Source organism: Eleutherodactylus coqui, chromosome 13 (assembly GCF_035609145.1).
Source record: "Eleutherodactylus coqui strain aEleCoq1 chromosome 13, aEleCoq1.hap1, whole genome shotgun sequence".
NCBI classification, from domain to species: domain Eukaryota; kingdom Metazoa; phylum Chordata; class Amphibia; order Anura; family Eleutherodactylidae; genus Eleutherodactylus; species Eleutherodactylus coqui.
Genome location: NC_089849.1, coordinates 6,952,205 through 6,965,396, shown reverse-complemented (window position 1 = coordinate 6,965,396; position 13,192 = coordinate 6,952,205). Strand labels below are relative to the sequence as shown.

The following is a 13,192-nucleotide window of genomic DNA, read 5'->3' as shown; positions in this document are numbered from 1 at the left end:
GATCATCACAATCCAAGACATTTAACCCCTTAAGGACGCAGGAATCTCTTTTTTTTCATTTCCATTTTTTCATACCTACTTAAAAAGTCCCAACTCTTTTATTGATCATCGCCGTCGCTGGGGGGGGGGGGGGGGCTTGTTGTTTGCGGGACAAGTTGTAGTATCCGACGATACTATTTAATGTACCGTATAATGGGCTCAAAAACTATCCAAAAATTCTAAGTGGAGTGAAATGGGAAAAAAAACGCAATTCCGCCATCTTTGGGGGTCTTGTTTCTACGGCGCACACACGGCCGCAGAAATGACAAGATAGCGGCTGCTCGCGATTTTCTCGCACAATTTTGCCCCGATTTTTAACATTTTCTAATGTTAAAAACACCTTTCATCACACGAAAACCGCAAGTTTGTGCTACGATAAAAAGAAGGCTCCATTGGGAACCATGGGAGGTTTAAATGCCCATGTCAGAAGTGATGGCAAACTTCAAAGGGTCAAAGACAGCCGATGCCCACAGAGTCAGATGTAGCAGTAAGTCATGCAACATTAAGGGGTTAAACAATGCCATGATTGTGACCAGGAGGGTGAAGGTACGTGGCATTGATGACATTAATTGTGGCATCAGAGGTAGGTACGTGAACAGATATTCGCACCCGTGGAGGGTAAGTGGACAGTAATGTCAGGTTTCGCAGCCCCGAGGGGCTTCAATGGGCAAAATAACCCCCCTATACATTTGGTATCGCCGTAATCGTATTGACCCGCAGAATAAAGTCGTGTCATTGGTGCCGCAGTGTGAACGCTGTAGAAACAAGACCCCTCCCCCCAAGATGGTGAGATAGCGCGTCTTTTCCGTTTCCCTTCACTTAGAATGTACTGAAAAAGCTTAAAAAGTTATACAGTACATGAAATAGTTGGAAAATACACCTCGTCCCGCAGAACACGAGAGCGAGCCGCCGGACCGCGACGGCGAGGGATGAATAAGGGGGGAGGAGAAACCGAAAACCAAAAAGAGCAGCGTGATTAAGGGGTTAATATGTCTGGGGCGGCCGGCGGGGGGCGGTAGTGCTGGTACTTTATAGTTCCGGCGTTGTGCTGTTCCTATCATGGATTCCATAGTATGCGGTTACCTGCTGCAGGTGCAGTGATATACTATCGGCCCGGACACACGGGGGCGCTGTTCTCTCCGCTGCGGTCCTGAACTCCACGGATTCATAAAATGATCATCAGGATTGTGTTCCATTTCTGGTGTTTCCTGCATTTGAATCACTGGGGGTCCCGGACGCGGGCGCCGCCGCGGTATATGTGACGCTCAGCAACAACATGCTGCGGCCGAGAAAATGGCGCAAAATTTGTGCATTGTTTTGAATGAGGTCATACACTGAGCCCGTGTGAAACCAGCCCAAATATGTCCTGCAGATTATCACCCCGCTGACCTCCAGAGATCTGCAGAACATCACTCTGTCCTCTCTACCTACTGATAGATACATTGAAAGCTGAGCCTTGCCGCACCTTCTGGCTGCGCTATTCTGCACTACTGCCTCAGGTGTCATTTGTGAAAGCCAAGACCCCCAGACGCTCCCGAGATCTTCCATTTTTTGGGGTGTTTTCACACTAACGAGTTTTTTTGTCCAATTGACAGACAGGATAAATCGGTTCAAAATAGACTGCAAATAGAAGCCGCCGCTCCGGAGGGCTTATTCACACGACGTCTACTCCACGCGGACCAACAGTCCAAGTAAGATAAACGCAGCAGGTCCTACTGCCGCCATTCTCAGGCGAAAACTGCTCCTTCAAGTCTACGGCTGCGGTTAAAAAAAAAGATTGCATGATGCGAATGCGATCCGTTTTTAATGTAGGTAACCATGGGAACCATAACGTAAAAAGAAAAACCACACGCACTAAAGAAATGTCACGGAAAACAACGCAAATCCGCATGAAAATCACAGACGAGATCGCACGTCCAAACTCTCAAACGCCCGAGTGGATATACCCGCCATCAGAAATGTATTGGGGGATCAATTTCCTGAAATTCAAAAATATCCAAAAATTCTGGAATTCAAAACCGGAATATTACACATTTCAGATTTTGTCCAGAACATAAACATTTCCCGGATCCAGCGATTCGCAGTCTCCGTGCGGCTAATGATGATGTCACAGAGGCCTTGTGCGCAAAACACTGACCATGAACATACAGAGACAGATGGACAAGACCCCCAACCCCGACATGACGGAGAACACAAGACAGAGCGGATCTATAGCGCCTGTAGGACTACAAGTCCCAGCCGAAGAACCACTGGATGCTCACCTACAGCAAGTTCTACAGTGGAGGTCTGCAGCCTGCCGCTCTGCAGCTGGTGTGGAACTATAACTCCTGGCAGTCTCTGACATAATGCTGGGAGTTGTAGTTCCACCACAGGAGGAGGGCTGCAGGCTCAGTCTGAGGTCGCTGGTGAGAACAGAAGACATTTCATGATGAAACGAGGTCAAAGTAAAACAGTTCTTCCTGAAGGTGTAACGCGGTCCTGGTGAGCGGAACGCGCGGTCCTGGTGAGGGTAGAAAAGTTGCATTTCTGAGTGTAGAAATAGTGAAGCTGATGGTTGGCGCCGCTCATCTCGCCGCTTCCAGGAGGTAAGTAGTCCGAGCTTTCTCGTTAGCCCCAAGTAGTTTATTGTTCGAAGTGTAACCATGAAATCGGCGGCAGCGTCTGTCAGTGCTCCGAGCGGTACGTGGGAAATGTGTCCGTTCGATGAAACTTCTGTGGGTGGGAGAGGTCTTCTCGTCAGTCGGAGGGGAGCAGAAAGGGAAAATGAGAAAAAATATATTAATAGTTATGATTATATTGGACCAATAAAGTGAGCGCTGTGAGCCAGATAGTATCTATTATACATCAGGATATCCTCTCAGGGCTCCGACTTATTATCTCAGGGATCCAGATTTTATCTGCTAGTAATTATTAGGACATTATAGTACCAGTATTTCTGGTTGCGCAGTGCACCACACAGCTCTGCTTCATGGTACATCCATTATGATCCCCACTCATCACACTCACAGTAGCTTGCTTACCACAAATGAAAAACACAGCTTGGCTCCTCCCACAGCAGTGACATCACCACAGGTCCTTCAGCCCGCCGGATCTCTGTGGTGGAGGTAGGTCGGTGTCTTCTGTCAGGACCGCTGAGTTGTGTCCTCTGAGACAATAGCGGTTTAGTTGTATTCTCATTTTTGCCCTCCCCTTCCAAGAGCCCTAACTGTGTTGTTCTTCTGTTGGTCAGACTCTGTGTTGTAGGACCTTCAATGGCTTCACCAGAGGGTGGAGCGATGGCGTTACCAGGGGCGGAGCATAAGAATCACTCACACACATACATACAGGCAAGTGGTCGTTAGTAATTTGATTATATATCAGGATATCCTCTCAGGGCTCTGACTTATTATCCCAGTATACTATATCCTACCGTGGGTAATATTATACCTGGCCACTGATTTATTAGCTCAGACATCTAGAGATTATCTCAGGGCTCGGACTTATCAGCTCCGTAATCTGGATATTGTGTCAGGATACTGTGGTGTCCCAGAGTTGGGCACTACAAAACGTAGATGCGTCTATTCATATGTAAAGTGTGTGTGCCTTAAAGTAAATGGTGTATATTTATTACTGATTATTTATCCTGCTAGACAACCTGCAGCCTCTCTCTGATTGGCTGTCAGGAACATTATTTTGATTGGGTATTTTACCACCCAACAACAGGTCGGTGATTGGTGGAGGAATTACAGTCAGAGTAACTTTAAGTGTGCGTATGCTGGCCGTTGAGAGGAATGAGAGAGGAGAGCGCATGGAGAGCCCGAGGAGAGCGTGAGGAGAGCGCATGGAGAGCCCGAGGAGAGCGCGAGCAGAGCCCGAGGAGAGCGCGAGGAGAGCCCGTGGAGAGCACATGAAGAGCCCGAGGAGAGCGCGAGGAGAGCCCAAGGAGAGCGTGAGGAGAGCCCGAGGAGAGCGCGAGGAGAGCCCATGAAGAGCCCGAGGAGAGCGCGAGGAGAGCCCGTGGAGAGCACATGAAGAGCCCGTGGAGAGCCCGTGGAGAGCCCGAGGAGAGCCCAAGAAGAGCGCGAGGAGAGCGCATGGAGAGCCCGATGAGAGCCCGAGGAGAGCGCGAGGAGACCCCGTGGAGAGCGCGAGGAGAGCCCGTGGAGAGCACATGAAGAGCCCGTGGAGAGCACATGAAGAGCGCAAGGAGAGCGCATGGAGAGCCCGAGGAGAGCCCGTGGAGAGCCTGTGGAGAGCACATGAAGAGCCCATGGAGAGCACATGAAGAGCCCGTGGAGAGCACATGGAGAGCCCGTGGAGAACGCGAGGAGAGTGTGAGGAGAGCGCGAGGAGAGCCCGTGGAGAGCGCAGAAAGAGCGCGTGGAGAGGACATCAAGAGTGCGGCAAGAAGGCAGTAGTGTGCGTACTAACACAAGACAAGAACCAGGATTAGAGCCCAGATGTGGTTCCTGCACTCGTATAGAGAATAATTGACCTCATGAAGTGAATATTCGTATATTGTAAACGGCTCTCAAAAGAAATAAACTGCTGTTTTAGTTTACGGATCATTAATGCCTCCAGGAGTCCCTTCTTGCCCCAGTAACACCTGCACTACAAGTACCACACTAACCCCATCATCAAGGGAAAGGATCATCCCCCGACTTTCGTTTTATCCGGTTTATTTTATTTTTGCCTGGAGCCGGTTGGGGGCGGCGCGGGGGCCGGCGTCACGAACTGATTTGTTACCATCATCCCCTACTCCATCACGAGTAGCATATCAATTAAAGTCAGTTTATCCTGTCGGCCGCTGACGTTTTGGGGGGAATAGCAGCGCCACCGCCATTACCATCCCCATTCTGGCGCACCACAATACTGTATTCTTATTTCAGGCGTCTGGATCGCAGACAGCCTTCTTATTAGTTGATGCATCTAGATATTAACTCAGCTCTCTGACTTATCAGCTCCGCCATCTACATATTATCTCTACAGATTCTTGCAGAGCACTTCCTTATCTCAGACATGTAGATATTATCCCAGAGCATTGCCTTATCCCTGGATAGTAGATTCCTATCTTAGACATCAAGATATTATCTCACAGAACTGACTTATTATCTCAGACATCTACATACAGGGTTATTCAAAAAAGGAGCAGACTTGGGGATTTAATTACAAGCTACAAAAGAGAGGTCCACAATCCACAAAAATTACTGAGAAGAGGGTCCACAGTTTTTATGACACCAGTACGTTCCCTTTCTGCCACATTGCAGCACTGGGGGTCTTGCTTACAGCCTTCTGGTCCCTGAGGTGCGTGGGGTGGTACGCATTCAGCATGGAGCCCGTGTGTCACACAACCACTAGTCCATTTCTTGCCACTTACAAATCAGCTGCTTTTCAGTTATTGAATTCACAGCTTCAATAATTCGCTGTTTGAGATCTTGAAGCGTAGTAGACATAAGTGGGCCAAAGACTCCATCCTGTATGCACCCCAACAAATAAATACTACATGGGGTAAGGTCGGGTGACCCGGAGGTCACTGTCGAAGAACAAGATCATGTTGTCCCCCTCTTCCAATCCAGCGTCCTGGAAGGGTGCCGTTGAGATAACGTTGGACCTCTAAGTGAAAGTGAGGCGGCGCACCATCCTCCATGAAGATGAAGTTTTTGGACTCTTCTTCAAGTTGGGGAAACAACCAGTCCTGCAGCTCGTCAAGGTGCGGCATTCCTCTCACAGGTCGCTCTGCGAAAAACAATTGCAGAAATAGCACAAAACACATTCACCTCCATTAGGTCTCTGCAACCACTGCACAAGGGTCTCCAGTCCTCCAAAATCCAGGACTGCAGCACAAACCTGCTGGTGGTCTAGATGCAATGCTTGCAGTAACTGCAGCTCATACGGCGGCGTGTGCAGACGCTCTTCCAGAACACGCCACACACTTGCTTGAGGAATTCCAAGGTCAAGGCTAGCTCTGCTTGGGGATTTCCTTGAGCTGTTTGAAAGCACCCCTAATACGCGCCATATTTTCATGAGACGTGCGTGGGCGACCAATGCTTTCCTGTGCCATTTGTAAACTTGCTTGTGAGAAGGCAGCACAGAATCCATGTTGGACTTGAACAATGGATTCACACTCAGCGAACTCCACCAATAAAACCTATTTAACGTCTTCTCCTGTCGGGTCACAATTATCCTATAGTCTGTAAACAACAAGAATCAGCGCTGCGGCAGAAGATGGAGCTTACCGGTATGTTATAAAAACTGTGGACCCCCCTAGCGTCAGTCATGTGCGGATTGTGGACTTGTCTTTTGTAGCTTGTTTATAATTACACTCTTTGCAGAAAACAATACACCCCCAGAAGAAGTTGTCGTTTTGCTGCAGACCCCGGCATGCGGTTCCATCTCAGGCAGATAATGATGAGAGTTGTGGTGATTAGATTAACGGTCACCGGAGGTCTTAAAAGTGGTTCCCCCTTGGCCTATAAGAGGTTCTCAGAGGCTCCTTGTGTGTAGTGGCCTCTTCTTCCACTTGTAGAGCTTGTTGACCACTAGACGCCTCTACGGCGCAGAGAAGAGATTTCACCCATTACCAGAGTCTGAGAGGGGCGCATTATTGGCATGTGAGTACCTGAAGGGTCATATCGATGAATTGTCCCCCACCGGCCATTCTGTCCAGACTGTTATGAGGTGTTAAGTCCAGTGGAAGGGGGCACACAAGGTGACCGGGGTTCAGGACGCCCCCTGCAGACCACTAGGAGAAAGGAGCAGCTGACTAGACTGTTAGATGGTGTTGGGAACAGTGGATGTGTGAGGGCACACAAGGCAACCAGGCTCAGGATGCCCCTACAGACCACCAGTAGAGAGGAGTATCTGACCAGACTGTTAGGGGGTGTTGGGACCAGTGGATGTGTGAGGACACACAAGGTGACCGGGCTCAGGACGCCCCCTACAGACCACCAGTAGAGAGGAGTGTCTGTCCAGACTGTTAGTAGGTGTTGGGACCAGTGGATGGGGGCACACAGGGTGACCGGGCTCAGGACCCCCTGACAGACCACCAATAGAGAGGACTGTCTGACCAGACTGTTAGGGAGTGTTGGGACCAGTGGATGTGTGAGGGAACACAAGGTGACTGGGCTCAGGACGCCCCCTACAGACCACCAGTAGAGGAGCGTCTGACCAGACTGTTAGGAGGTGTTGGGACCAGTGGATGTGTGAGGGCACACAAGATGACCGGGCTCAGGACGCCCCCTACAGACCACCAGTAGAGAGTACTTCTGACCAGACTGTTAGGGGGTGTTGGGACCGGCGGATGTGTGAGGGCACACAAGGTGACTGGGACAGGACGCCCCCTACAGACCACCAGTAGAGAGGACTTCTGACCAGACTGTTAGGGGGTGTTGGGACCGGCGGATGTGTGAGGGCACACAAGGTGACTGGGACAGGACGGCCCCTACAGACCACCAGTAAAGGGGAGCATCTGACCAGACTGTTAGGAGGTGTTGGGACCAGTGGATGGGGGCACATAAGGTGACCGGGCTCAGGATGCCCCCTACAGACCACCAGTAGAGAGAAACATCTGATCATTCAACAAGCACAAGCAGCTCCAACTGTTTCATTGTCCACCATCCAGAGACAGGGGGCGCCATCTTTACACCCTGGTGTCTGTCAGCACCATTTCCATTTGGTCTCACGGCCCCCCTTACATGTACGGCCTCTGACACCCATTGTCACTCCCATTACATGTACTGCCTCTGTTCTTGAGTTTTTTGAAAATGAGTGTATTTTTATATCAGGCATCTATGTACCAGATCTCAGGGCTCTGACCTATTATCTCAGTTATTATCTTGGGACACTGATGTATTTCAGAGCTTGATGAGTGCCGGCCTTTTATACATCATTGGCCTCTATACTGGACATCTTATATTGTCTCATAGGTTATTCTGGATATTTTTGGGCCGCTGATTCTGAAAATTCCACCAATTTGCTTCTAGGAGCTCCAGTCTGAGATATTCCCGATGTCATTATCTATTTCTGTTATATTTATCCTCCCGCCAGCATCCGCTTACTATTAGTACATGTGGTACATATCGCCACCGCGGCACAATGTAAACAATGTGTAATGACATTGAAGATGAATGGAAGGTGTTTCGGCTCCAAATGTAGAGACTTTCCTGCGATGAGTCTGGAGAAGCTGAAAGCAGGTGAATTCGATGGACCGCAAATCCGGGAACTCATGAAAGATCAGTGGACAACGATGAGACGCGGTCGTTGGTTTGTAGGGTTTTAAAGCTTTTCCTTGGGAACTATAGGATCGCTAACTACGGGGAACTTGGGGAGAACATGGTGACTTCTGGTTCTGAACACTTGGGTATAACATGAGCATCAGATCACAGGACTGGCAGTCATTGTGGATGGACGTCCAGATTATATTGGTGATGTAAGTGATGAACAGGGGGGGGACGACTTCACCAGGAAATAAGGACGGTGGAAGAACAGGACTGCGGCCGATGGGAGACGCATATGATGGCGGACTACTGGGGAAACACCCAGCGCGAATGTCCAGGAACATCTCATTGCAGGAAGTCACAGAAATGTAGCTACATCAACGTCTCAATGAAGAGACTCTTGTTTAAGTCGTGTTCTCGGCTTCTTGGGATTTATCTTGTACCTTCAGCTTCTGATTGGCCGTCATTACATGTATAATACAATATATAATAATACAATATGTGTGCATGGATACATTTATATGGACATATGTCTTGTCTTGATAAGCAGACCTGATGAAGAAAAACTGTTATTTTCAGAATCTATGACCCCAAAATACCCCCCAAAAAGTTCTAACATCTCAGTCACCAAAGCTTGTGTTCCCCAGCATTATCACAGAGCCGGCTCAAGGTTCTGACTTACTATCTCAGAAGTCTAGATATCAGCATGAGAGTAGAAAACCCTTTTTATTTTGTGAAAAATCGGGCCACTCTTGTCCTTGGGCTGTGCCCGGTACTGCAGCTCAGTAATAACATGACCTGTAATATTAGACGCAGCCAGTGTATAAGAGAGGCAGAGCAGCCATGTACTGTATATTAAATGTGATGAAGTCGTCTGAGGTTTCAGAGCACGGATTATGGGAAACATGTAATACTCCAGTTCACCACTAGCCAGCGCTGTTGGACCATCGCCGGCTGCATTGTTGGGAGCTGCACTGAAGCAGCAATAACATTGGATTCTGGAGAAGGAAATCTATTTCCTTCCTAGATGGCAATTATACATTCCAATAATGCGTCCGAGTAAATGAAGCCAAGTATGTTGGGACTCCATAACGTGTCTGCGGCGGCGGCCGCGTGTAATTGTGATTGATGCAGATCATTTCCTCCCATATTTATGGCGATATCACACAGCATGTTTTATTTTTCATTTAATTTAATTATGCGCCCTGATTTCCACGTGGAGCGGCCGCCGGCTCCTCTGTATGTAAACTGATTTACTTTTCATTAGAAGACAAGTAATTAATAATCCTGCACAAATATTAATGGCGGGTGTGAGCGGCTGATTAATACGTTTCACCTTCACAGCGGTTGTACCGTGGGTCGTTATACTGCTGCCTCAGCAGTCGGCAATCAGCCAGTGTACCATGTGATCTATTGTGAGTGCGCTGACAGCGCTGAGGCGGTAACACTGCGTTTACACGGAACAATTAGCGTTCAGAAAACCGTACAAATGAGCAAAACTGGTCACTTTTAGCGGGCATAAAAATCAGCGGCGCCTCGGGCACTTATTGGGAAGTTCAAACGCTTATCGTTCATATAGGAATGTGAAACACTGAACGATAAGTCAACAAGCAGTACGTGATTCTCAGCAAGAATCAGGCAGGCTAATCACGCTGCCTGAGCGCAGAGGAGACGGTGATGACATCATCAGCTGATCTGCTCGGACAAGCGAGAACCGTAAGACTCTCGGCCAGTGTAAAAGGGGTATAGGTCAGAGCCAGGAGATAAGTCAGAGCCCTGAGATGATAAGTCGGAGCCAGGAGATAAGTCAGAGCCCTGAGATGATAAGTCAGAGCCCTGAGATGATAAGTCAGAGTCTGGAGATAGGTCAGAGCCCTGAGATAATAAGTCAGAGCCAGGAGATAAGTCAGAACCCTGAGATGATAAGTCAGAGCCAGGAGATAAGTCAGAGCCCTGAGATGATAAGTCAGAGCCAGGAGATAAGTCAGAGCCCTGAGATGATAAGTCAGAGCCTGGAGATAGGTCAGAGCCCTGAGATGATGAGTCAGAGTCGGGAGATAAGTCAGAGCCCTGAGATAATAAGTCAGAGCCCTGAGATAATAAGTCAGAGTCAGGAGATAAGTCAGAGCCCTGAGATGATAAGTCAGAGCCAGGAGATAAGTCAGAGCCCTGAGATGATAATTCAGAGCCCAGAAAAGATATGGTTGGTAACCCCGCTTACACTCTCCTGGTTCTGCTTTCTCTGTACTGCAGGAGCGCCGGCCGTCGCGCCGTCACGCATGCGCAGTACAGAGAAAGCCATGTGGTGGCTTGGCGATGACATGGATTTCGTGACCCTTCTGTAGTGCTAACTGCAGAAGGGATGGAAAACCGTGATGTGGAAAACTGCACAGAATGGAGCATGCAGCGTTTTTCCTGCCATGAGCGGAAATTCCCCCTTGTGTGCAGGAAGCAGCGGTTCCCATAGGAGGCCATAAGTGGTATTTGCTGCGGAATGCTGGGACAACCGCCGGCCCTGGATTCTGCAAATCAAATCGGAGCATGTGCAGGAGCCCTAAGTCTGAGCCATGAGATGATAATTCAGAGCTCAGAAGTGATTAGTCAGAGCCAGGAATTAAGTCACAGCCCTGACATAAGTCACAGACCAGAGTTTAGTCAGAGCCCTGAGATGGTAAATCAGAGCCCAGAGTTAAGTCAGAGCCCTGAGATGATTAGTCAGAGTTCTGCTATAGAAAGGCTCTGGTCGTGAGCACTGGCTGGCACTGCTGGTGCTTTACCTTGCAGGCTGTAAAGTTGTCCTGTACTGTGCTGTCTCGTAATGTGCTGCCAGTACGCGCTGCGCGGTAATGGCACCATTGTGTTCAGGGACACCGTCCTCTCGCTCATCCTCATTTGAAGCTGCAAGACAAACAATTACATGATTAGTGACTTTGTGGCTCCCAGTCAGTGACCGCCGTAAGATCGGCGCCCCCCTCTGGTGAAACATAACAGCTGATGTATGGGGCAAGCACCCCACCATGACACGTTCTAGCATGTGGGGGGCTACCAACACCACATGCGCTCTGCACATGGTCCTTCCGTCAGTTATAATGTCCCTTGTAGATTGCAACATTAAAAGGTACATTTTCTGGGCTCAGAGGTACTCAGGGGCCCTTTAAAATCTTGGAATGTGGCCCCACTCCATCCAGCTCCTGATCATTTCAGTCTCTGCTGTCCCTGCATCCTTCATCAGTCTCCCTGTGATCTGCATTCATTTTCCCATTCAGACTGGTGCTGGGCCCCTATAGTTGTTGGGTCCCCAGTAGCCAATATGCCAGGAGTTACACCCATAACTGTGATTAATGAGAACATAAATATGTTCTATCCCGGAGGATAACAGCGATCACCACCCAGTCCGGGGACTTAGGAACCTGTATGATATACACTGGGTGATGGGATATCAATTTCAGCACCACGGAGAGCAGCGGCGAGTGGAAGGCATCTTATACTGAGCAGCAGCTGCTCCAAGGGCCGATAGCATGATGACACGCTGACACTTGGGGGACGGGATAATGACACGCTGATATTAGGGGGACGGGATAATGACACGCTGACACTTGGGGGACGGGATAATGACACACTGATACTTGGGGGACGGGATAATGACACACTGACACTTGGGGGACGGGATAATGACACACTGATACTTGGGGGACGGGATAATGACACACTGACACTTGGGGGACGGGATAATGACACACTGATACTTGGGGGACGGGATAATGACACACTGATACTTGGGGGACGGGATAATGACACACTGACACTTGGGGGACAGGATAATGATGCGCTGATATTAGGGGGACGGGATAATGACACGCTGACACTTGGGGGACGGGATAATGACACACTGACACTTGGGGGACGGGATAATGACACACTGACACTTGGGGGACGGGATAATGACACACTGACACTTGAGGGACGGGATAATGACACGCTGACACTTGGGGGACGGGATAATGACACACTGACACTTGGGGGACGGGATAATGACACACTGACACTTGGGGGACGGGATAATGACACGCTGATACTTGGGGGGACAGGATAATGACACGCTGACACTTGGGGGACGGGATAATGACACGCTGACGCTTGGAGGACGGGATAATGACACGCTGACACTTGGGGGACGGGATAATGACATGCTGACACTTGGGGGACGGGATAATGACACGCTGAAACTTGGGGGACGGGATAATGACACGCTGACACTTGGGGGGCGGGATAATGACACGCTGACACTTAGGGTACAGGATAATGACACGCTGATACTTGGGGGACAGGATAATGACACTCTGATACTTGGGGGACTGGATAATGACACGCTGACACTTGGGGGACGGGATAATGACACACTGACACTTGGGGGGATGGGATAATGACACGCTGACACTTGGGGGACAGGATAATGACACGCTGACACTTGGGGGACGGGATAATGACACGCTGATACTTGGGGGGACAGGACAATGACACGCTGAGACTTGGGGGGACAGGATAATGACACACTGATACTTGGGGGACGGGATAATGGCATGCTGACACTTGGGGGACGGGATAATGACACGCTGACACTTGGGGGACAGGATAATGACACACTGACACTGGGGGGACGGGATAATGACACTCTGATACTTGGGGGACTGGATAATGACACGCTGACACTTGGGGGACGGGATAATGACACGCTGACACTTGGGGGGACGGGATAATGACACGCTGACACTTGGGGGACGGGATAATGACACGCTGACACTTGGGGGACGGGATAATGACACGCTGACACTTGGGGGGACAGGATAATGACACGCTGATACTAGGGGGACAGGATAATGGCACGCTGACACTTGGGGGACGGGATAATGACACGCTGATACTTGGGGGGACAGGACAATGACACGCTGAGACTTGGG

The 13,192-nt window shown here is 49.6% G+C and overlaps 1 protein-coding gene across 1 annotated transcript in view; it reads right to left on the bottom strand.

The window, feature by feature from the left end:
- Positions 1–814: 814 nt before the first annotated feature.
- DOK5 (docking protein 5) overlaps positions 815–13,192 on the bottom strand; it is an 87,894-nt gene continuing 75,516 nt past the window's right edge. Inside the window, exons 7-8 of the mRNA XM_066586818.1 lie at positions 11,012–11,132; positions 815–2,768 (exon numbers count right to left, since the gene is read on the bottom strand). Of these exons, the coding sequence (XP_066442915.1) occupies positions 2,704–2,768; positions 11,012–11,132 (186 nt within the window). The 3' untranslated portion in view covers positions 815–2,703. The remainder of the gene's footprint in view (positions 2,769–11,011; positions 11,133–13,192) is intronic.